This window comes from Equus quagga, chromosome 9 (genome assembly GCF_021613505.1).
Source record: "Equus quagga isolate Etosha38 chromosome 9, UCLA_HA_Equagga_1.0, whole genome shotgun sequence".
Classification (NCBI taxonomy): Eukaryota; Metazoa; Chordata; class Mammalia; order Perissodactyla; family Equidae; genus Equus; species Equus quagga.
Window position 1 is genome coordinate 81,506,626 of NC_060275.1, and position 23,659 is coordinate 81,530,284.

The window sequence follows — 23,659 nt, forward strand, 5'->3', positions numbered from 1 at the left end:
GGCACTTTACTCTTTTTTGACACAAGAGAAAAGTTTAAGTCTGCTGTGATTTTGTTTTCGGTTTTGTGGAGCTAGCTGTGTCAGCTGTCAGAAAATGAATTCCCTAAAATCCTTAAACATGGACACTAGTAGACTGTCATATAAAAATGTAACTCATTAATAGAAAACAACCATATGACTGTGAAAATAGTCACCTTGACAGAAGGGAGCACTGTGGAGTATGGATGGTTAGGGAAGCTTCATGGACAAGATATGACCTGAGGTGGCATTGAAAGACCAGCCAAGGTCAAATAGAACAGTACAGTGGTTCTCAAACTTTTGGTCTCAGGACCTCTTTACATACTAAAATTTAAGGTCCCCAAAAGCTTTGGTTTATGTGGGTTATAGCTATCAAATATTTAATAGATTAGCCAGCCCTTATGGTCTAGTGGTTAAGACTCGGTACTCTCCCGCCATAGCCTGGATTCGTTTCCCAGTCAGGGAACCACACCACTCGTGTGTTGGTTGTCATACTGTGGCAGCTGTGTGTTACTGTGATCCTAAAGCTATGCCACCAGTATTTCCAGTTCCAGCAGGGTCACCATGGTTGACAGGTTTCAGCAGAGCTGACATAATAAGACAGACTAGGAAGAAGGACCTGGCCACCCACTTCCAAAAAAATTGGCAGTGAAAACCCTGTGAAAAACAGCAGAGCATTGTCTGATACAACACTGGAACGTGAGAGGATGGCTCAAAAAGACCGGTACAGTACACAGGGTTGCTAGGAGTTGGAATGGACTCGATGGCACTAACAACAATAAATTTAGTAGATTAGCAAATAAAACAGACACACTTTGAAAATATTTATTTAATTTATTTTAAACTAACAAGAATAAACCACTGCCTATTTATATAAGTAATATGTTTTCAATGAAAAATAGCTATTTTCCAAAACAAAGAAAAATTAATGAGAAGTGTACTATTGTTTTACATTTTTGCAGTTCTCTTTAATCGTTTGGCTTGATAGAAGACAACTAGATTCTCGTATCTGCTTCTGCGTTTAACCTGTTGCAATCTGTTGCTTTGGTTGAAGTATGTAAAGAAAATTCAACCTCGTGCAGATATGCAATTGGAAAAGGGAGGACTATTTTGATAGCCTTCTCCAATAATGGTGAGTGTTCTCCTGTGATTTCACATCCAGACTCTCAAGTGGTAGTTTCTTAAAGGTTGGTTACAATGTGGAACCTGAAGCCATATCAGGGAATTATTCTAGTCTGTTTTGTTAAAAGTCCATTGGTCAGTTTTGGACTTTGAAAGGAGCTTTTATCAATGCATGATTTTGTAATGTAATTTGGAAAATATTTGTTCGTCAAGTTATGTAAATCTTCCAAATGTTGGCACCCTATAAGCAAAGTTGTATTTGTTAATATCACTATTAACCTCATCTGAAGGGCTTTCAGTATTGGGAATTTATCAAGTTCATGGTGGTAGATACAGTTTTTCCAAAAATTTAATTTTCATTTGAAAGCTTAAACTTTATCACTGGCAACAAATACTAAGTTATTTTCCTTGAATTGATAGCCTTACTTAATTTGTTTTTTTTAATTGAGGTTGTAATAGTTTATAACACTGAGAAATTTCAGTTGTACATTATTATTTGTCAGTCACCGTATAAATGTACCCCTTCACCCCTTGTGCCCACCTCCCAACCCCCTCCCCTCTGGTAACCACTAAACTGTTCTGTCTATCCGTGTATTAGTTTATCTTCCACATGTGAGTGAAATCATATGGTGTTTGTCTTTCTTTGTCTGGCTTATTTCGCTTAACATAATACCCTCAAGTTCCATCCATATTGTCGCAAATGGGATGATTTTGTCTTTTGTTATGGCTGAGTAGTATTCCATTGTGTGTATATATATACATGTACATAGGCATACATATATATACACCACATCTTCTTCATCTAGTCATTCAGTCGATGGGCACTTGGGTTGCTTCCACATCTTGGCTTTAGTGAATGATGTTGCAATGAACATAGAGGTGCATAAGTCTCTGAATTGCTGATTTCAAGTTCTTTGGATAAATACCCCCTAGTGGGATAGCTCGGTCACATGGTAATACTATTTTTAATTTTTTGAGAATTAATACTCAATGCTGTTTTCCATAGTGGCTGTACCAGTTTGCATTCCCACCAGCAGTGCATGAGGGTTCCCTTTTCTCCACATCTTCTCCAACATTTGTTATTTTTTGTCTTGGTGATTACAGCCATTCTAACGGGTGTAAGGTGATATCTTAGTGTAGTGTAGTTTTGATTTGCATTTCCCTGATGATTAGTGATGTTGAACATCTTTTCATGTGCCTTTTGGCCATCTGTATATCTTCTTTGGAAAAATATCTGTTCAGATCCTCTACCCATTTTTAATCAGGTTGTTTGGTTTTCTTTGGTGAGTTGTGTGAGCTCTTTATATGTTTTGGAGATTAACCCCTTGTCAGATATAGGATTTGCAAATGTTTTCTCCCAGTTGGTGACTTGTCTTTTCATTTTGTTGCTGGCTTCGTTTGCCTTGCAGAAGCTCTTTAGTCTGATGAAGTCCCACTTGTTTATTTTTTCTTTTGTTTCCCTTGTCTGAGTAGACATGGTATTTGAAAAGATTGCTCTAAAACCGATGTCAGAGTGTACTGCCTATATTTTCTTCTAGGAGCTTTATGGTTTCAGGCCTTACCCTCAAGTCTTTGATCCATTTTGAGCTAATTTTTGTGTATGGCGAAAGATAATAGTCTACTTGCATTCTTTTGCATGTGGCTGTCCAGTTTTTCCAAGACCATTTATTGAAGAGACTTTTCTTTCTCCATTGTATGTTCTTAGCTCCTTTGTTGAAGATTAGTTGTCCATAAATGTGTGGTTTTACTTCTGGGCTTTCAATTCTGTTTCACTGATCTGTGTGTCTATTTTTGTACCAGTACCAAGCTGTTTTGATTACTATAGCTTTGTAGTATATTTTGAAGTCAGGGATTGTGATGCCTCTAGCTTTGGTCTTTTTTCTCAGGATTGCTTTATCTATTTGGGGTCTTTTGTTACCCCATATGAATTTTAGGATTCTTTGTTCTACTTAAGTGAAGAATGTCATTGGGATTCTAATTGAGATTGCATTGAATCTTTTCAGTAGATTGCTTTAAGTAGTATGGACATTTTAACTATATTTATTCTTCTAATCCATGTGTGCATGGAATAGCTTTACATTTCTTTATGTCATCCTCGATTTCTTTCAATAACGTCTTATAGTTTTCACTGCATAGGTCTTTCACCTCCTTGGTTAAATTTATTCCTAGATATTTCATTCTTTTTGCTGTGATTGTAAATGGGATTGTATTTTTGAGTTCTCTTTCTGTTAGTTCATTATTAGAGTATAGAAATACAACTAATTTTTGTCAGTTGATTTTGTACCCTGCAACTTTGCTGTAGTTGTTGATTATTTCTGATAGTTTTCTGATGGATTCTTTAGGGATTTGTATATATAAAATCATGTTGTCTGTAAACAGAGTTTCACTTCTTCATTGCCTGTTTAGGTGCCTTTTGTTTCTTTTTCTTGCCTAATTGCTCTGGCCAAAACTGCCAGTACTATGTTGAATAAGAGTGGTAATAGTAGGCATCTTTGTCTTTTTCCTGTACTCAGAGGGATGGCTTTCAGTTTTTCCCTGTTGAGTATGAAGTTGGCTGTGAGTTTGTCATATATGGCCTATATCATGTTGAGGTACTGTCCTTCTGTACCCATTTTTATTGAGAGTTTTTTTTATCATAAATAGATGTTGAATCCTGTCAAATGCTTTCTCTGCAGCTATTGAGATGATCATGTGGTTTTTATGCCTCATTTTGTTAATCTAATGTATCACATTGATTGATTTGTGGATATTGAACCATCCCTGTGTCCCTCATATAAATCCCACTTGATCGTGGTGTATGATCTTTTTAATGTTTTGCTGTATTTGGTTTGCCAATATTTTGTTGAGGATTTTTGCAGCTACGTTCATCGGTGATATTAGCCTGTAATTTTCTTTGTTTGTGTTTTCCTTGTCTCACTTTAGCATCAGGGTGATGTGGGCATTGTAGAATGTGTTAGGAAATGTTCCATCTTCCTCAATTTTTTGGAATAGTTTGAGAAGGATAGGTATTAAATCTTCTTTGAATGTTTGGTAGAATTCTCCAGAGAAGCCATCTGTTCTTAACCTTTTAGTTTTTAGGGGGGTTTTGATTATTGTTTCAATCTCTTTACTTGTGATTGGTCTATTCAGATTCTCTATTTCTTCTTCATTCAGTTTTGGGAGGTTGTATAAATCTGAGAATTTATCCATTTCTTCTAGATTGTTCAATTTGTTGACATATAGTTTTTCATTGTATTTTGTTATAATCCTTTGTATTTCTGTAGTATCTGTTCTAATTTCTCCTGTTGCATTTCTAATTTTATTTATTTGAGCCTTTTCTCTTTTTTTCTTAGTGAGCCTGGCTAGGAGTTTGTCAGTTTTGTTTATCTTCTCAAAGAACAAGCTCTTTGTTTCACTGATTCTTTCTACTGTTTCTTTTGGTTTCAATTTCATTTATTTCTGCTCTAATTTTTATTATTTCCCTCCTTCTGCTGACGTTGGACTTTGTTCTTCTTTTTCTAATTCTGTTAGGTGTAGTTTAAGGTTGCTTATTTGAGATTTTTCTTGTTTGTTAAGGTGGGCCTGTATTGCAATGAATTTCCCTCTTAGGATTGCTTTTGCTGCATGCCATTTGAGTTGGTATAGTGTATTTTCATTCTCATTTGTCTCCAGATATTTTTTTGATTTCTCCTTTAATTTCTTCAGTGATCCATTAGTTGTTCAGTCTCCATGTTTGTCCCTTTCCCAGCTTTTTTTCTTGTAGTTGATTTCTAGTTTCATAGCATTATGGTTGGAAAAGTTCCTTGATATGATTTCAATCTTCTTAGATTTATTGAGGCTTGCCTTGTTTCTCAACATATGGTCTATCCTTGAGAATGTTCCACGTGCACTTGAGAGAAATGTGTATTCTGTTGTTTTTGGATGGAGTGTTCTCCATATATCTATTAAGTCCATCTGGTCCAGCTTTTCTTTTAAATCCACTATTTCCTCATTGACTTTCTCTCTGGATGATCCATCCATTGATGTAAGTGGGGTGTTAAGGTCCCCTACTATTATTGTGTTGTTGTTAATATCTCCTTTTAGGTTTGTTAATAGTTACTTTATGTGCTTTGGTGCTCCTGTATTGGGTGCATATATATTTATAAGTGTTATGTCCTCTTGGTGGAGTGTCCCTTTTATCATTTTATACTGTCCCTCTTTGTCTCTCATTACCTGTTTTGTCTTGAAGTCTACTTTGTCTGATGTAACTATGACAACATCTGCTTTCTTTTATTTACCATTAGCTTGGAGTATCATCTTCCATCCATTTGCTCAGAGCCTACGTTTGTCTTTAGAGCTGACATGTTTCCTGGAGGCAGCGTATTCTTGGGTCTTGTTTTTTATTCTATCCTGCCACTCCGCGTCTTTTGAGTGGAGAATTCAATCCATTTACGTTTAGAGTGGTTATTGATATGTGTGGGCTTATTGCTGCCATTTTATCATTTGTTTTCCGGTTCTGCATTTCCCTTGTTTCTTGTCCTGTGTATTTCAGACTACTAATTCAGTTTGGTAGTTCTCTATGATGTTTTTTTAGTTTTCTCTTTGTTTATCATTTGTATCTCTATTCTGATTATTTGTTTAGAGGTTACCATGAGGTTTGTGTAAAAAATCTCATAGATAGTCCATTTTCTGGTAGCCTGTTATTTTTTTAGACTAAGCTAATTCCACCCCTTTCTTCTTCCCCATCTAAGTTATTATTGTCACAATTTATTCCATCCTGTGAATTTGTGCTTAAAGTGACAAGATTATATTTATTTTTGATGTTTTCTTCCCTTTATCTTTAATGTTATAATTGTTTGCTAACCTATTCTGATAGCTGCAATTTTCCGATTTTGTCTACCTGTTTATCTTCTTGCTCAAGGCTTCATAACCCCCCCCCCCCCCCCTTTTTTTTTTTTCAGGTATGAGGGCCTTCCTGGGCATTTCTTGTTGGGGGTAGGTTGTCTTGTGGTGATGAACTCCCTTAGCTTTTGTTTATCTGCAAAATAGCTGAAGGATATTTTTGGTGGATGGAATATTCTTGGCTGAAAGTTTCTGTCTTTCAGTATTTTGAATATATCATTCCACTCTCTGCTAGCCTGTAAGGTTTCTACTGAGAAATCCACTGAAAGCCTGATAGGGGTTCCTTTGTAAGTTATTTTCTTCTGTTTTGCTGTCCTTAATATACATTTTTTTTTGTCATTGACTTTTGCTAGCTTTAACTACTACATGTCTTGGAGAAGGTCTTTTTGCATTAATTAGGATATCTATTATCTTCTTTCACTTGTAGTTCTCAGCTATTATTTCTTTAAACAAGCTTTCTGCTCCATTCTCCTTCTCTTCTTCTTCTTGTATACCTATAATCCTTATGTTGCATTTCCTAATTGAGTTGGATATTTCCTGGAGAATTTCTTCATTTCTTTCTAGTCTTAGTTCTCTCTCTTCCTCCATCTGAAGCATTTCTATATTTCTGTCCTCTGGGTGGCTGATTCTCTCCTCCATAATATCAGCTCTGTCATTCAGAGAGTCCAGATTTTTCTTTATCTCATCCATTGTGTTTTCATCTCTAACGTTTCTGATTGGTTTTTCTTTATAGTTTCAATCTCGTTTGTGAAGAACTTCCTGATTTCACTGAACTATCTGTATTTTCTTGTAACTCATTGAGTTTTTTTATGATAGCTGTTTTGAATTCTCTGTCATTTAGATTATGATTTCTGTGCCTTCAGGATTGATTTCTGGGTGCTTGTCATTTTCCTTCTGGTCTGAAGTATTAATATATTTTTTCATACTGTTTGACAGTATGAATTTGTGCCTCCTCTTAGCGATAGTGTTTGGTCACAGCTTCCACCTGCTGCCACTGGGGTGGGGGTCAAGAGCTGTGTATTCTGAGCCCATCACGACCTCAGCTCTCTTGGTCACAGCTGCTGCTTGTCTATCGTATGCATGGGCACTCTGGCCGACTGACTGAGCTGGAGTGCCCCGCGAGGGGAGGGGCGCTTTCTTTTGCCTGCGCAATCCTGGGGGCATTCTTACTTTGCCATTGCTGTCTGCTCTCCTGGGGTGCTGGCTTGATGAAGACACCCCCACAATAGCTTAGCCACCTCTGTCTAGGGCTTTCCCATGGGCTGAGGGAACTTGCAGAGCAGAGGTGTTCCTGCAGAGGGCCGCCCCTCCTCCCTCTCCTCACAGCCGTGTGCAGTCCTGTGCCCTAGGTTACTGCCATTGGAAGAGGGAGAGGAGATCCTCTTACCTCCTTCCGCTTCTTCTGGGGGGTCCAGCACCTCCACCTTCAGATGTATGGCTGTGTGGGTCTCTCAGATGTCTTTTGTGTTATATGGATGTCTTCTGTTGGTATATGAATGTCCTTTTCATTTCATCTTAGCAGGGGAGGTCTAAGGGAAGAGCTCACTCCTCCATGATGCCGATGTCACTCTTATTTCATTTATTTTTGAGAAAATCTTTGTGAAATAACCAAGTATGAATAATTGTAGTTTGTCTATTAGTCATTCTTTCAAGTAAAAATGGTGTTTTGTATTAAAAAAAAAAGGAAAAAGTAGCTAGTTCAGCTGATACTTTTCTTTGAGACAATCTTCATACTTTAGTATATAGCAGAAATGCTCTATGTGTATACCCCATTTCATTACACAGAGTAATAAAAAGGAAAGTAATAAAAATAATATATAATAATAAAAACAATAATATACATAAAAAAATAGTAATATATAATAGTAATACAAATAAATACATTATAAGACATAATAGTAGAGATCATGCTTGGGGAAAAGATCCTTTCAAAGTCCCAGACAGACCAATGAATTTAATAAAGTAATGATGTTTACTGCTTTATCAAGGCTATTCTTTTTTTTTTTTTTTTTTTTAAAGATTTTATTTTTTCCTTTTTCTCCCCAAAGCCCCCCCGGTACCTAGTTGTATATTCTTCGTTGTGGGTCCTTCTAGTTGTGGTATGTGGGACGCCGCCTCAGCGTGGTTTGATGAGCAGTGTCATGTCCGTGCCCAGGATTCGAACCAACGAAACACTGGGCCGCCTGCAGCGGAGCGCGCGAACTTAACCACTCGGCCACGGGGCCAGCCCCTATCAAGGCTATTCTTAAGTGAAACTGACATTTTTGCAGTGCGTGGCAGTGAAAAATACAATGGTTATGAGTAGAGTTTGGTGCCTTTGCCATGATTTGTGCTAAAGAGCCATTGGTTTTACTCACTCTTGCTTTCTCCCCATAAGTGCAAATTTTAACACAGCTCAAGAGGTACATAATGTGTTAATATGATTATGAAAATAGTTTTGACCTTGCAGATCCTTTGAAAGGGTCTTGGGGACCTTCAGGAGTCCATGGACCACACATGGAATATGCATTGGTAAAAGTGTAGGACTGGGTGTTTCAGAAGGCATTGCAAATAAGGACAACATATAAGGAAAGAGAGAGAGCATGAAATGTGAACTCTAAGGGAACTGAGAATAGACTGCAGTTTTTGGTTCTTTTGGGAATAGGAGGAAATCAGAGTAGAAGAGAATCGTGTTTTCAAGGTGGAGCGGGCCCTGGAGGTACTTTAATACAATTTTGACACCCTCTTTTGTGGCTTTCCTGGTAGGAATGCATGCATCTTTAATTAGATACCTCCTCCTCTTCCCGCTCCACCTTGTTTCTCCCTTCTGCCCATTGGTTCTCCTATTTTTACCCCCAAAGGCAGTGTAGGGCCTTGCTTTCTGCTATGCAGGCCTTAAAATATGAACATTAAGGTCTTGAGGGCCAGTGGAGGGTGGCTTCTGATGCCAAGCTAAGGATTGGACTTTTTCTGTAGACAGGATGGAGCCCTTACTTACTCTGATCTCTCCCTTTCCCCCTCCCTTCTTCCTGAGTGTGGTACTTGACAATGCTATTTATTGAAGGTAAACTATGTGGTGTATGTTAGGGATACAGCAGTGAACAAGACGGCCTCCATACCTGCCTTCATGGAGCCAAGCGTCTAGTGAGGAGTATGGGCAAATGTCATCAGTGTTCTGGGAACACACGGTGGAGTCTTCCAATCCCAGAGGGTGAACAGGATTGCAGGTGAGGGTAGTCTGGAACCAAGGTTATGTAGGCTGAGGCTTAAAGAATGAGAAGGAGTTAGTCAAGCCAAAGATATAGGGGGCTATAAGGAGCAGGGGGAGTAAGAGAAGAGGGTTCCTAGAGAGGGAGTAGTCATTGTGGCTGGAGTGTAGACTACTAAGGGGCCCTGTCTTCACTTGAGATTGGAGGGGGCATATTATGGATTGAATTGTGTCCACCCACCTCCCCCTCCCGACCCCCACCCCCCACCAGTTCATATGTTAAAGCCCTAACCCCAATGTGACTTTATTTGAAGATAAGGACTATGGGGATATAATTAGAGTTAAATCAGATAATAAGGATGGGGCCCTGATCTGATAGGGTTAGTGCCCTTATAAGAGAGCTTTCTCACTCTCCCTCTCTCGCCTCCCCTTCTGTTCCCTCCCTCTCTCCCCTGCCTCCATCCCCTCTCCCTACCCCTCACCCCCTCTCCCCAACACGGGTACCCAGGAAAGGCCATGTGAGGGCAAAGTGGCCATCTGTAAACCAGGAAGAGAGTCCTCACCAGAAACCAGACCCTGCCCAACTTTGATTTTGGACTTAAGCCTCCAGAACTATGGGAAATAAATGTGTCTTGTTTAAGCCGCCCCAGTCTATGGTACTTTGTAATGGAAATCAAGCTTGGATCAGACAGGGCAGCACTGGCCAGAGAACAGGATGGGCTCTGTCAGTCTTATTGAGGAGCTTGGTTTTTATTCTCTGAGGGTTTTGGGAATACATGGAGATGTTGCAAACAGTAGAAAGAAAGATCATTCAGGATGTAGGATGGGGAATGGGCTGGACTGTTTAGATACGTGTCATGAGAGAGACAGATGGACGTTAGTGGGCTGGACAGGGGTAGCAGCAATGGGCAGTGGGATTGAGAGAAGCTGTTGCTTTCAAGAAATAGTTAATAGTCATGTAGACAGAAATTGGTGACTGGCTGAGTGGACAAAGGAGGATGAGGAGTCAGGGACTTCAGGTTTCTAGCATGAGCAACAGGTGGATGGTGGGTGACATTTGTTCACTGAACTGGAGAACCCAGGGGAGTAGCAAGTTCAGAAGAGAGAAGGATACCTTTGGTTTGGACATGTTCAGTTTAATGTGTCTATGAGATATCCAGGTAGAAATGTTCGCCAGGCAGTTGGCTTCCACAGTTCTGGAGATCAGGAGGCAAGGAGGGAGGGAGAGAGGACAGGGAGGCAAAGAGGGGGAGGGAGAGAGAGAAATGGGGTGCCGATCTAGATAAATGGCAATGGCCAAACCACTCAAACCTTCGGAGAGTTCCTTTCATTTCTTATAGAGGGCGAATAGTATTTTCCTTGCCTAGGTCACCAAGCTGTTCTATCACTCAAACTAAAATAAGAGAATGTAGCGAGAGCACATTATAACTGCAAAGGACTGTACAGCTTTGAGTAATTTTTAAACTGGAATCCAAGGGAAAATACTGAACACATGAGAGAAAGAGGCACTTAGGGAGTGAGGGCCTGGTCTAGGGTGGGACAAAGGGAAGGGGACAGGGTCACAGAAGGACTTGGTAACACCACACAGGGAAGGGAAGGGTCCAGATGACACCTTTTCCAAGTCCAGCTGGCTGAGGAAGTGATCATTTCCTTGAGAGAAACAGGAAAATCAAGAGAAGGAGCTGGTGTGTTGGAAAGGTAACTTCTTAAGAAAAACTTAAGTCACATTGCATTTGAAGAGATGACATTGAGACATCTGGGTGCATGTGTCGGTTACATGGTTGGGAAATGACATTCAGGGCACCCCTCCATGCTTCTTGGTGCCCTTCAGTTCACCTCTCCTTTTATTTTCTGTGAGGGTTAAACAGCACTGCTTTTGAAATGTGCGTTGGCCAGCACAGTGTTACTTTTAGAAAATGGAGTCTGAATGCCTTTAGGAGGGCCGTGCATGCTGCTCTTCACCACAGGCCTCACTGTTCCCTCTTCCCCTTTACTCTCGGTTATTGCTGCTGCACAGACTGCTTTTTTGGCCTGCCCTGAAGGTATTTGAGATTATAAACCCAGGTTTACAGTTGCACAGGATGACTCAGCCTGAGAGGGGAGAATGGCGAGGTGGCAGTGAGGATGGGGGTCAGAATCGCAGCCAATTGAGGCCACGTCACGGAGGGAGGCCCTGCGGTGTGGAGGAGTGATCGCTGAGGTCAGATGAGAATGGATTTAAGTTCTCTCTACCACTGAGAGCTGCAGGATTCGGGACAAGTTGCCTAACCTGTGTGGAACCCAGTTCCTCACCAGTGAAGTGCGCCTCCTTCAGGGTTGCTGTGGAAGTGAAACAGCGTTAGAAGATGCGTAGCACAGTGCACAGTAGGTATGCGCCCGGCAAATGTTGACATGTCTCTGTGGTCGATTTTGACGGGAATGTGAGGTTGAGATTTTGAAATAGTCCAATAATTCGTGCAGGATTGTCAGGAGTTAGGAAGGCTCTTTTGTTTTTCTGTTTTGCTGGTGTTTTTAATGCAAACTGTTGATGTTTATTTGGCTCTCCTACCTGAGATTCCGTTTGGAACATGTGTGGCGTACAAAGCTGTGGGTTTTATAAATCTTGACCAAATGTCATTGGGATAATTTGAAGGGGCAAGACTCGCACGAGGTCCTAGAATTCTTGTCAGTGTGAATGATTTGTGAGCACCATCCAGCCCCCTTGGGTCTTTTGTTAAGCGATTCAATGTGTCTGACCTTAGAAGTTCTCCTCTTCTAGCCTAACCCCAGGTCTACCCCCACGGGTTCTTTTCCAAGGCCACTCTACCAAGGAGGAGGGCCTGCATGCCTGTTTTGCTGTGCGTGTGTGTGGGAGGTGGGGATCAGATGATAAAACAGACCAATTTTGGTTAACCCAAGATGCCCCAAGGAGTGTCTATTTTCCAAATAATTATTTCCCAAGGATAAGTCAATGAAAGAGACTGCTAGGTGCCTCATTCCAGCTGCTAGTTGTGAGGGGGGTAGGGAAAAAGGAGGTAGGGTATGGAAGGCTGAAGGAAGGGTGGATTAGAGAAGTCTTCCTGGTAGGGAGAAAAGAAATCTCTTCCAAACAACCATGTTGGCATGGTGGGGCTTTTCCTGCCAGATCTGTTGTAAGTTGAGTCCATCTGGCTTTCCCTGAAGCCTACTCCTTCCATTAGACCTTTGTTGATGTGGCCCTGGACCCCACTCAGGGGAAGCCAGTCTCAGTTTCCAAGGTCACCTTGTCTTGAGGCAACTTTTCACTTCCACCACCAGGAGTCACCTACCCCTAACTGTAACAGTAGTTTCTGCAGTGTCATATGTTGAAGAATTCCATGAGAATATTAAGAAAGTGCGGGATAAAAGGCCCTCCCTAGAGACTTTGATTTAGTAGGTGTAGGATAGAGCCTGATTCTGATCCAGGTGGTCCCTGGACACATCCTTAGAAACATTGCTCTAAATCCGTGGTTCTGAATCCTGGCTGTACATAGGAATCACCTGGGACCTTTAAAAAGTACCAATGCCTGGGCCCTATCCTTAAGATTGTAATTTAATTATTTAGGATAACAATAGGTGCACATAGACACCTAGCCACAGTAGTTCATAATACAGCATGAGGGACCCAGGTCAGTGTATCGCAAGCTAAGATATTGGTGCCTTGTCTCTCAAACTGTCTCTTAGTAATTTTTTTTCTTTTTCATTATATTTAATTCCATTTTATACCCGATTTTCATATTTCTCCAATAGAGGGAATTTTGGTTTGTGAGCTTTCTTCCATTCTCTCTTAATTCATTGTCTCAGGTTCTGTTGTACATACCCAGAGGATCTCCGACAGCCTGTCCTTCACCCTGCCACCCACCAGGGGGCAGGCACATTCAGTCAGATACTTTGGATGTTACTGTCTCTGGGTGCACATTGTAGCTGGTAGATAAACAATATATATTAAAAAAGACAAACCTCAAAATCCTCTTATGACTTGAGATCCTGAGCTGACAGCGGGTTTTGCTGCTGCCCGAGGGCTGTATTCCAGGAAGACCACAGCTGGGCAGTCGAGTCTCAAGGATGCATCACCATGGTTGAAGTCTCGCCCGTAGCACAGAGTGTGTCTAAGGAATTGAGACTACTGCGTAGAGCAATGAGGAGTAAGAAAATATGCATGTGACCGCTGGCAACCAAGGTGACACGAGGGGCCTTTGTGTTCCAAGAGTGTCACAGATGCCCCCCTCCCACCCTTCAGACATGAGTGGGAATAGCCCCTCACAAATGCCTGGAAATGCCTCTCCCAACAGGAAACAAGTTATTTTTAGGGATGGTATGTCTGGTGCTTTTAAAGTAATACTGTGACATCCCCTTTCTAAAACATACAACTCGTTGGAAGGATATTGAAGAATAAGGAAAACAGACTTCTTAACGGGAGAGTTCTTAGAATCATAAAATGGGATCTGTGATATGAGTGAAGTTGTGAAGTTGTCTTCCTGATTTCAGAAACTCATTAAAGGGAATATTTTTCTTATCACTAAAATGAAGGTTGCATTGGTATTTACATGGGCTGAAGGGAAAGGATGAACAAATAAGCAACTTCTTTGTGGAAGAGGTTAGAACTCTTTCGGATAGCTCCAAGTTTTTATTGTAAAACCCGTTACAAACTTCAGGAGACAGTAATGGGGGAGGTGAGAATGACACTTCACATCCTTTATTCTTTGCCTTTCCTGTATATTGTTGTCTTGGGGTAGAGTCCCTGTGGTGTTCAGGTTCTCTGAATGTGAAGAGCTTGCCCTGGGTGTCAGCAAGGCATCCGTTGTGTCAGCTGCTAAGCTATTAAGTGATTAAGCCCCTACTTCTCAGCCCCCACCTGCCCTTCTGAATGGGCCTGTGCTTCTCCCCTGCGGGGTGCTCCCTGGTAGCTTCTGCACCGTGGCTCAGTGGAGGGAGACTGCAAGGCTGGAGGAGGGATTTGCTGCTCTTTCCTGTTCTTTTGCTGTTCCACTTAGAGTCACCTCAGCCAGGGCCCTTGGCCTTAGCAGCTTGTTTACACACTCCCAGAACGAGCCTGATTATGCCCCCTCGGCCAGGACAGCACCAGCCTCCTCGGAGGTCTGTGTCCTGGTCCGCAGGGCTCCCCCTCCAGCCTGCTGAGGTGCCAGCACCAGCGCAGCGGCCTTCCTCAGGGTGCGCCCCAGCTTCCTGCAGCGCTGTCCTCTGTGGCCTGGATGTCCTCCTTTTTTGCTCTTTCAGTTCTGCAACCCTTGTTTCACTCATTCTTTACATTAAATTCTCTCTGTTAAAGGGAGTGTGGTTTCTGTTTTTCTGGAAGAACTTTTTCAATGGGTTCGTTTTAACTGGTCCTAATTCTATATTTATTTCAATTTCAGGCTTTTCTCAGAATCTTTCTATGTGTACTAACTTTCTAATTGGACATTGTCTCTAGTCCCTTTCACTGATTGGAGCAGAGTTGGAATTATCCCCAGAGAGCAGAAAGGATCCATCTCTTAAGAGGACAAATTACAGTTTAAGAAGAGTCTACTGGACATTAGCTAGGGTGCTTCATTAATTTCTAATTACTCACAATCTGAATATTGGAAAAGGAAATTTAGATGGATTTCTTCCTCAAATGCTGTGTTTCTAAATATTTAGAGTAAAGCTCATAACAGTTTGTGCCTAAAAGAGGTTTTCCAAATATATTGTCCATGAGAACAAGTAGAGTAGAGAGAGAAACACCAGGATGTAAGCAAGTGGATGAAATCCAAATGTCACAAACAATCCACAAAAAAAGGGAGACGAATTTCGAAGGTGGACAGACGAAGAGATGGAAAAGTGGCATTTATTTTCTAGAATAAAATGAAACCAAAAATACTGCTAGAAAAGATTGTGTTTTGATAGGCAAACTGCAGTCTCTGGGTATACACTTTCTTTCTTGTTTTCTTCATGTACCACACCTATTTACTCATGTCGAGTGTATAATTTACTGGTTCTGAGTATGCTCACAGAGTTGTGTAACCATCGTCCGGTGAGACACTTTTACGTACACAATGCCTTAATCTGGCTGTCCACCATATCTTTTTACTGTTCACAAAAAGTGAGATTTGCCCAATTAGCTGAGTAAATTAACCTATTTGAGCTGCCTCTGAATATTGAACCTATTCTGCCCTGCGCTCTATGCAGAATTTAGTGATTTAGTTACAATTTGGGATCAACACTTCTGTGGACTGGCCACGTGTGTCTCAGGGAACCTCGGCAGGTTGGCAGATTTCGTGTTCTGTGATAGAATGCTGACTGTGCAGACGTGTGGGTCCCAAGTTCATCTCTCTAGCTCTGTCTTGTCTCTCTCTTGGTTTGAGAAGATGTTGTCATTTGTTTTTCCTAACCCATCCTCTTATCTCTCACTGCTGCTAGTCCAGGTCCCTGCTCAGAAAACGTGTTATTCTAAAGAAAATTTCACCTTCTTCTACATGCCCAGGGACCACTTACTCCTTTTTTCCTGCAGCTCTGAAGCGGCAATAATTCTGTCATTCTAGGTTTCTATGTTGTCTTGTCATCTCACTAATTCTGAGCACACTGACAATTGTTCGTGCACTCTAACGTGTGGAAGTTGTCAGAAGTGACGTACCCCTGACAGATACTTGATGGTGATTATGTTGCCTGGTAGTAGCTGCCCTGTGTGACCTTGAGAGCGACCCCAGAGCATTCAGGCCTCCCTGTCCCCTCGCTTCCTAAGCAGAGGACAGAACCTAGCACCCAAGATTTATAGGACATGGTAGCCCCCTGCCCAGCCCCTATTTATATGGGCATGAAAGGTGGAGGCCATCCATGCAGAGGCGCCTGCTCTCCTGTTTGTTCCACTGAGCTCTTCGTCATCCGTCTGGGCTCTTCAAGTGACTGCAGGCAGCAAGATTTAGTGGAAGGCACTGAAGTCTGGAAGACTTGATAACTTTGAGTAAGTCTTCTAGCCCCAGAAGCCTCCGTGTTTTCATTTCGAAAAAGATGCTCATAGTAATACTGGCCTCCCAGAGTGCCTGTGAGGATTAAGAGTTGAAAGATATGAAAGAGCAGTGTAAACACAATGCAGTTTATGTCTGTGTTAGTCAGGCTACCTTGCCTGATGTGGGAGGACGTGCTGAAGCATACCTTTCTTTAGCAAGCTGCTGGCGATCCTGTTGTCAGCATCTTCTTTCTTCCCCAGTGCACGAAGGGGGAAGATGAGCTCAGACAGCTTGGCCTCAGTGCTGGCAGAATCAATGTTCTTTCCTTCAATGATCATGAATAATTTTGCCATGTTGTTTGAGATAGGTTGAGGTGAAGAAGTTCAGATCCTTTTGAAGGCTTATGAATGGTGGAATGGCTTTTCCTGATGTGGCTTTGATTTAAATTAGATTTTATTCCTGTTAATTTTTTAAAACCCTTCTAAGCAGACAAAAAACGAGGCATTATCTAGTGAAACATTTTCAATAGTCTTTAAAAATATTCTATTCAGAAAATTTCATTTCTTCTATTTCTCCGATTTTCTTTTCCTTTGGATTTGTTTCAAGGTCCTTCTTTTCACCCCGGTTGGTCGTCTGATATTATTATAGGTAACCTCAGTTTCTAGTTTCATGGCTGGCTGAATGCCTGGCCTCTCAATTCTGAGAGTTTCTCTGTTCCTCTTAATCAGCTGGCTTCAGCCTTTTGTATGGCCTGGAATTGCCTCGTTTCCAAGGATTCAAACTGAATTCTCCTTCCGGTCATAGCCTTCTGTCCTTTGACCTCCTCATTCCTTTACTCCCTGTAAACTTGCTTGTTCTTTTTCTTAAATGCAATGAACAGCCATTTTCTACCTGTTCCTTTTCTTCCCTTCTCTCAGTCCCATCCGTCCTTCTTCTGTTAGTCCCTCAGGCCTTGAACTCCAGAGGCCGCCATCTCATCTGTTTGCTCACTGACATCCTTAGAATCTCTTGCCCTTTAACCTTCTCTCTACCCATTTTTCTGACTGTCATCTCGCTGCCTCCGCCACCACCACCATTTCTACTTACCAGGCCACTGAAAATAACAAAAGGAAATCATACTTCTAGGCTGAATGCTTCTAGTATAGATGTGTGCCACCCACTTCTGCTGGAACCTCAGTGCTCCTGAATAAGTCCTTTTAGTTTTAGATCCTTCTTCACTCAGGGATCCCAATCCCATCAGCTTTCCTTACTTTGCTAGTAATCTTGCCTTCTTTTTCAGTGAGAAGGTAGACATTGATCAAATGGAATTTCCTCAGCTTGCCTTTATACCTCACCATTTATCCATACAGGCGTATCTCATTTTATTGGGCTTCACTTTATTGTGTTTCGCAGATACTGTGTTTTTTTTTTTTTTTTTTTTTTTTTTACAAATTGAGGGTTTGTGGCAACCCTGTGTCGAGCAAGTCTATTGGCGCCATTTTTCCAGTAGCATTTGGTCACTTCGTGTCTCTGTGTCATATTTTGGTAATTCTCACAATATTTCAAACTTTTTCATTACTATTATATGTATTATGCTGATCTGTGATCATTGATCTTTGATGTTATATTGTAATTGTTTTGAGGCACCACTAATCGTGCTCATATAAGATGGTGAACTCAATTGATAAATACTGGTGTTCTGACTGGCTGTTCCCACCTCTCTCTCTCTCTCCTTGGGCCTCCCTATTCCCTGAGACACAGCTGTATTGAAATTAAAGCAGTTAATAACCCTACAATGGCCTCTAAGTCTTCAAGTGAGGAAGAGTCACACGTCTCTCACTTTAAGTCAAACGCTAGAAATGATTAAGCTTAGTGAAGAAGGCGTGTCGAAAGCTGAGATAGGCTGAAAACTAGGCCTCTTCTGCCAGGTAGCCAGGTTGTGAATGCAGAGGAAAAGTTCTTGAAGGAAATTAAAAGTGTTATTCCAGTGAACACATGAATTATAAGAAAGCGAAACAGCCTTATTGCTGATACGGAGAAAGTTTTTGTGGTCTGGATAGAAGGTCAGACCAGCCTTAAGCCAAAGCCTAATCCAGAGCAAGCCCCTAACTCCCTTCAGTTCTTCGAAGGCTGAGAGAGGTAAGGAAGCTGCAGATGAAAAATTTGGAGCTAGCACAGGTTGGTTCATGAGGCTTATGGAAAGACGCCGTCTCCAGAACATAAAAGTGCAAGGTGAAGCAGCAAGTGCTGATGTAGAAGCTGCAGCAAGTTCTCCAGAAGATGTGGCTAAGATAATTCGTGAAGGTGGCTATACGAAATGACAGATTTTCGATGTAGATGAAACAGTCTTATATTGGAAGAAGATACTATCTAAGACTTTCATAGCTGGAGAGGAGAAGTCAATGCGCAACTTCAAAGGACAGGCTGACTCTCTTGTTAGGGGCTAATGCAGCTGGTGACTTCAGGTTGAAGCCAATGCTCATTTACCATTCTGCAAATCCTGGGTTTTAGACATAATGCTATTGCTCACTTACTAGACTAACAGTATAGTGTAAACATAACTTTTATATGCACTGGGAAACCAAAAAATTTGTGTGACTCCCTTTGTTGTAGTGGTCTGGAAGCAAACTTGCAATATCTCCGAGTTATGCCTGTACTTACACATTTCTCACTTTCTTCCTAACTCAGTGGTGTGTCCTTACTCTTCTCCAAGGCCAGCCTCTCCACTTGGGCACCCATTCATCTGCTTCAGGGCCTCACACACTTAACTCTATGCCCTCCTCTCTGTCTTCACTCTCTCCCTTTCTATAGACTCTCCTCCCTTCATCCTATGAACCACCTCACTTTCCTGAAGCCTTATCTTCACAAGGGCTTATCATCCCCTTAGTTACACATTTCTCAGGAGACCTGCCTCTTCTCCCTACTTCACTCTTCACCACCTTAGCCCTCTGGCCAAGTGGAGTCTTCTCCTGCTGTACCCTCAGGTCTATAAGGACCACTTTCCTGGTAGCCCAAGAATCTCCTTCTCAACATCTGCACCACCTTTGACATGGTTATCCACTCCAGCACATCTTAGATGGTTAGTAAATTTATGTTGAATAGATGAATAAAGGATCTTTGTCTTCCTTTCTTGGTCTCCATGACATGGTACCATCCTTTTTCACCTGCAGTCTCTCTGACCACGCCTTTTCAGTCTCTCTTTTCTGCCTGGCTCTTAAATTTTGTGTTTCCCCAGTGTCCAAAATGACAGAAACTAAGGGAATCTTAATTGAGTACCTACTGTGTGCCCAATGCTGTCCTTTAAGTGCTTTAGCCATATTGACTTTACTTATTTATGGTTGTCCTAAAGATTAGTAATTTTTTTTTTTTTTAAGGAAGATTAGCCCTGAGCTAATATCTGCTGCCAATCCTCTTCTTTTTGCTGAGGACGATTGGCCCTGAGCTAACATCCATGCCCATCTTCCTCTGCTTTATATGTGGGATGCCTGCCACAGCATGGCTTGCCAAGCGGTGCATACGTCTACACCCGGATCCAAGCTGGCAAACCCCAGGCTGCTGAACTGGAACATACAAACTTAACTGCTGCGCCACCAGGCTGGCCCCAAGTAATTAATTTTTCTCCTAAGGAAGACTAGCCCTAAGCTGACATCTGTTGGCCGTCCTCCTCTACTTTGTATGTGGGATGCTGCCACAGCATGGCTGATGAGTAGTGTAGGTCTGCAGCTAGGATCTGAACCTGTGAACCCGGGCTGCTGAAGCAGAGCACATGAACTTAATCACTAGGCCACAGGGACAGCCCCCATAATAAGTAATTTTTAAGTCCCAGTTTTAGAGGAGAAAAGCTAAACTTGGGAGAACTTAAGAAACTTGCCCACATAAACATTAGTCAGTGGAAGAGCAGGGGTTTGAATCCCTTTTGAATCCAAAGCCTGTGCTTTTCCCAGTGGACTCACACAGGACTCAGGTGGAAATAGCCTTTGTGTTTTACACAGTGCCTAGCCTAGTCCGTGTATATAATAAGTGTCTGTTAAATATTCAAGGAGTAAATCTGTGATATCCTTTGTTCCTATGGCTTCAATCTTTCTGTTTCATTTTTTTCTTTAAAAAATATTGACTTAGAAAAAGACCAAAAAAGTAGTTTGTGCCTTTTGATAAAAATTCAAACAATAAAAGAGTCTTATAAGTAAAAAATAAAAAAGAGGACAATTTCCTCCCTCCCCTCTCACCACTCCCACTCTCGAAGGGTGGTGACAACTATGGTTTTTACACTGATGATGTCCAAGTTTACAATTTTAGTCCCTAGATCCCTCTTGAGTTTCACAATCCAATCTCTAACTGTTGAAGCCAGATGCTGATTTATCGCTATTTATATTTTTCCATATAATTGTCTGTATTCACATGCTCGAGCCATTTGAAATTCTTTTGCATAGTGGCAGATGTGAAATCAATCAGTCAATTAACTAATTAATCTCTCATTCTACCCATTGGCTCTATTTACATGTCTGCCCTGCTGGCCCCTTATCTCATATTCTTCAAAATTAAACTCCTTACCTTCTTTTCTCCTTCAACTCCATTTCCTGTGCCTTATCTCACCTAGTTGTGATACTGTCTCCTGTCATCCTTGTCTCAAGGCTCTCCACGTCCCTGTCCAATGAGATGGCAAGGATGTCCAGTTGTGGAGGGTCACCACAGTGCATTCCCACTGCTGCTGTTGGAGTTCAGCCTCATCTCGTCTGGCTTGCACAGTGACCTTGGCTTCCTTACAATTGCCTTGTACTCCTTCTAACACCACTCTGCCGAGACTTAACTTCCTAAAACCTAAAGGTCATCGTGTCCCTTCGCTGTATTGCCGCAAACCCACTTTATCCTAATACGATTTCAGCTCTGGCCACATCTGTTTCTGGACCCTGCCCTCAATTTTTATTCTTCTACTTGGATTTCTGCTTTACTCTCTGCTCAAAATGCACCCAACATTCAAGACACAGCTCAAAAGCTACAGCTTTCCTGTAACTTCCTCCTGAGATGCCTCCAATTCTCAAATCCAGAGGAGCGCTCCTCATCCCCCATGGTCTCGTAGTTGCTGTTTATTCTCAATATTAGCACTTGGTCCATTTTGCCTTTATCGAGTTTGTATCTGTGAAGTTTGTAGTTTAGATCTGTTGCTTCATTAGATTGTAAATTTTTTGAAAGGACTGTGTTGCAGATATTTTTATGCTACTTAATTTGTTTATGGTTAAGTTCTCAGGTAAATGCTATTTTGATTTGTTTTCTTAAAAAATTGAATCTGTTATTTTCATGTTTAGATAATGCTGTCGGCAAGCTTATCTCTGAAAGTCCCAATAATCTATACAATGGAAGTCTATGCTTAGTGGTCTAAAGAAGTTCATATCAATTATCAATCAACCTATAGACCTTTTTATATCTCTAAAGTGACCTATTTAAGAGGCTTCGGAATTGCATTAGGATTCAGCCTACCATGGCTTACTGCATGTGAACTCTAAAATGCCTCAGGAAGGGCACTATTAAAGTATTGAAAATATTCGTTAAGAATTTTAATTCTTACTCTTTAATCTCTATATTTTAATAAGTGTTAACATAAACATCTCCTACAAGGTCTTTTTAACCAAACTGTTTTGAATGTAAAATTTTTAAATGCTTTAAATTTTAATTAAAAAATTAAATAGTTTTTAAAAATGGTGGGGAAGGATGGTTTACTGTTCTCATGAAAAGAGGGTGGAGGACACCTGCCCTACCAGTCACTGTGTTTTGATAACTTGATGCATGACAATTCCAAGGCCCAGCCTTACTCCTAAATGACTTGTCTCCTCATGAATTATACCCAGGCCAAGGCTTGAGGTAAAATATGGGAAAGGATTTTGGTTTTGCCGTTTTCACTAGTACCCTCCAGTTTTATCCCACTGTGAATGGGTGGGTGAAGTGTTTCCTACCGTTACTCCTCTTTGGGAAGGATAAGAAAGAGAAGCAGTGGGTGGAATGGGGAGGAAGGAATACACATCCCTGCTCCTCTCCCCGCTCCATTCCCCACCTTCGAACAGTACAAATACTTTAATACCATTTAAGGTGATGATTTTACATGCTTGCAAGACAAACATAGCTTTGATTTATTACTGACCAGCAGTGTCAGTGTTAACTTAGAGGAGAAGCTCCTAGAGCACAGTGATGACTTTCGTAGAACAATCACCATAGTGTCCACATAGGGGACTTAAATGCTTTTGTTTTTTTGGTTGTGTTTTGTTTTTTATGGGGTGAGCCCTGATCAAATCATTTACTAAGCTGAACATGAGGTTTGAGGGTTTTGGGGGGCTTTTTGTGAAGCATGGTGCCACTTTGTTGCCACACTCTATTCCTAGATCTTTTAGGTGAAAATAATCAGCATCCCTCTTTTGAATAAAATGCCAAGGAGCTGACTTAATTATGCTGTCTCTTTAAGTTTAAATGTTTGTTCAAAGGACAGCTCCAGTAACTGAATTGTGCTCTTAGAAATGCAAGAACCATTGGGCTTAAAGAGAAACTTGCTTACTTACCCTTTCAGGATTGATCTTTCAGTTCAGCTTGGCTCGTTTTTACTTCCCATCCTCTAGTATTTAAAATTTGCTTTTAGAATTTATTTTGTTTATACTTATTTGGCACAAGAGGAGTATTTTCCAAGTCACTTGAATTTCTCTGTCTTTTCATTGTTCAGAATTGTTCCAAACTTCTAAACGAAAACCCTTACTGAGGAGGCGTGTGTGTATGTGTGTTTCTGGCCAAATAACGTAAAAATGACTTCTCTGGGCCCCCATGACTTTTATTTTTTTGGTCCTGTTTTAAGCTTGACAGAGATTTTATTTATTCTTATTAAATGTGGTTTGTTTATATCTAGTTCTTTGTGTGAAATTCATGCTTAAGAAGAGTGGGGTTGTTTTGGATATATTTTCTCTGAAACCAGCTGAACTCTTATTAACCCTTCTTTGAAGACGGGGGTGTGTGTGTGTATGCATCTGTGTGTGTATGACGTGTGTGCATATTTATGTGTGTGTGGGGGGGAGGGGTATGTATATACACGCCAGCGTCTTACTTGAGTGATTTTTCAATTTTAAGATTCGAAAAAAAGAAACAAAGAAAAGGAAAGAAAGATTCCCCTCAGTAAGAGGACAAAGGAATACTCTCTTAACTGGGCTGGAATTGAAGTTTGTGTTTCATTTAAAATGACAACTCAGCAAATCCCTCTTCAGCTACGTTGCATCAAGGTGAATTTTCCCTTCATTCCGGGCTTGGGACACAGTTGGTCTGGACATCTTCCCAGGAAAGCCCCTGGGTAAAGCCCCCATTAAAGCAAAGTCATCATGAAATCATTTCATTTCCATGATGCTTGTCTTCTGACCTATGTGAAATGTACCACAACTGTTGAGGTGCATATTTTTGGGTCTTAATGTTACTAAACAAGAAAATTAGAAGCAAACACAAAATTCTCGTATCTGCCCAAACTGTGATGCAAAACGAAGATAAAAGGTCTTTCCTTCCATATGGTGAAGCAATCTGGGGGAAAGAAATTAGACTTTCAGCAGGAAGA

General features: G+C 41.2%; 1 protein-coding gene across 2 annotated transcripts in view; it reads left to right on the plus strand.

Annotated features, from left to right (window-relative positions):
* The window catches only part of ARL15 (ADP ribosylation factor like GTPase 15), a 400,782-nt gene that overhangs the window by 72,519 nt on the left and 304,604 nt on the right, over positions 1-23,659 (plus strand). The window contains exon 1 of one of the 2 annotated variants that reach the window (XM_046671971.1): positions 1,129-1,150. The exons of the other annotated variant lie outside the window; for it this stretch is intronic. Coding sequence (XP_046527927.1) covers positions 1,148-1,150 — 3 coding nt within the window. The 5' untranslated portion in view covers positions 1,129-1,147. Of the gene's footprint in view, positions 1-1,128; positions 1,151-23,659 lie in introns of those variants that run through there. 2 annotated transcript variants of the gene reach the window in all.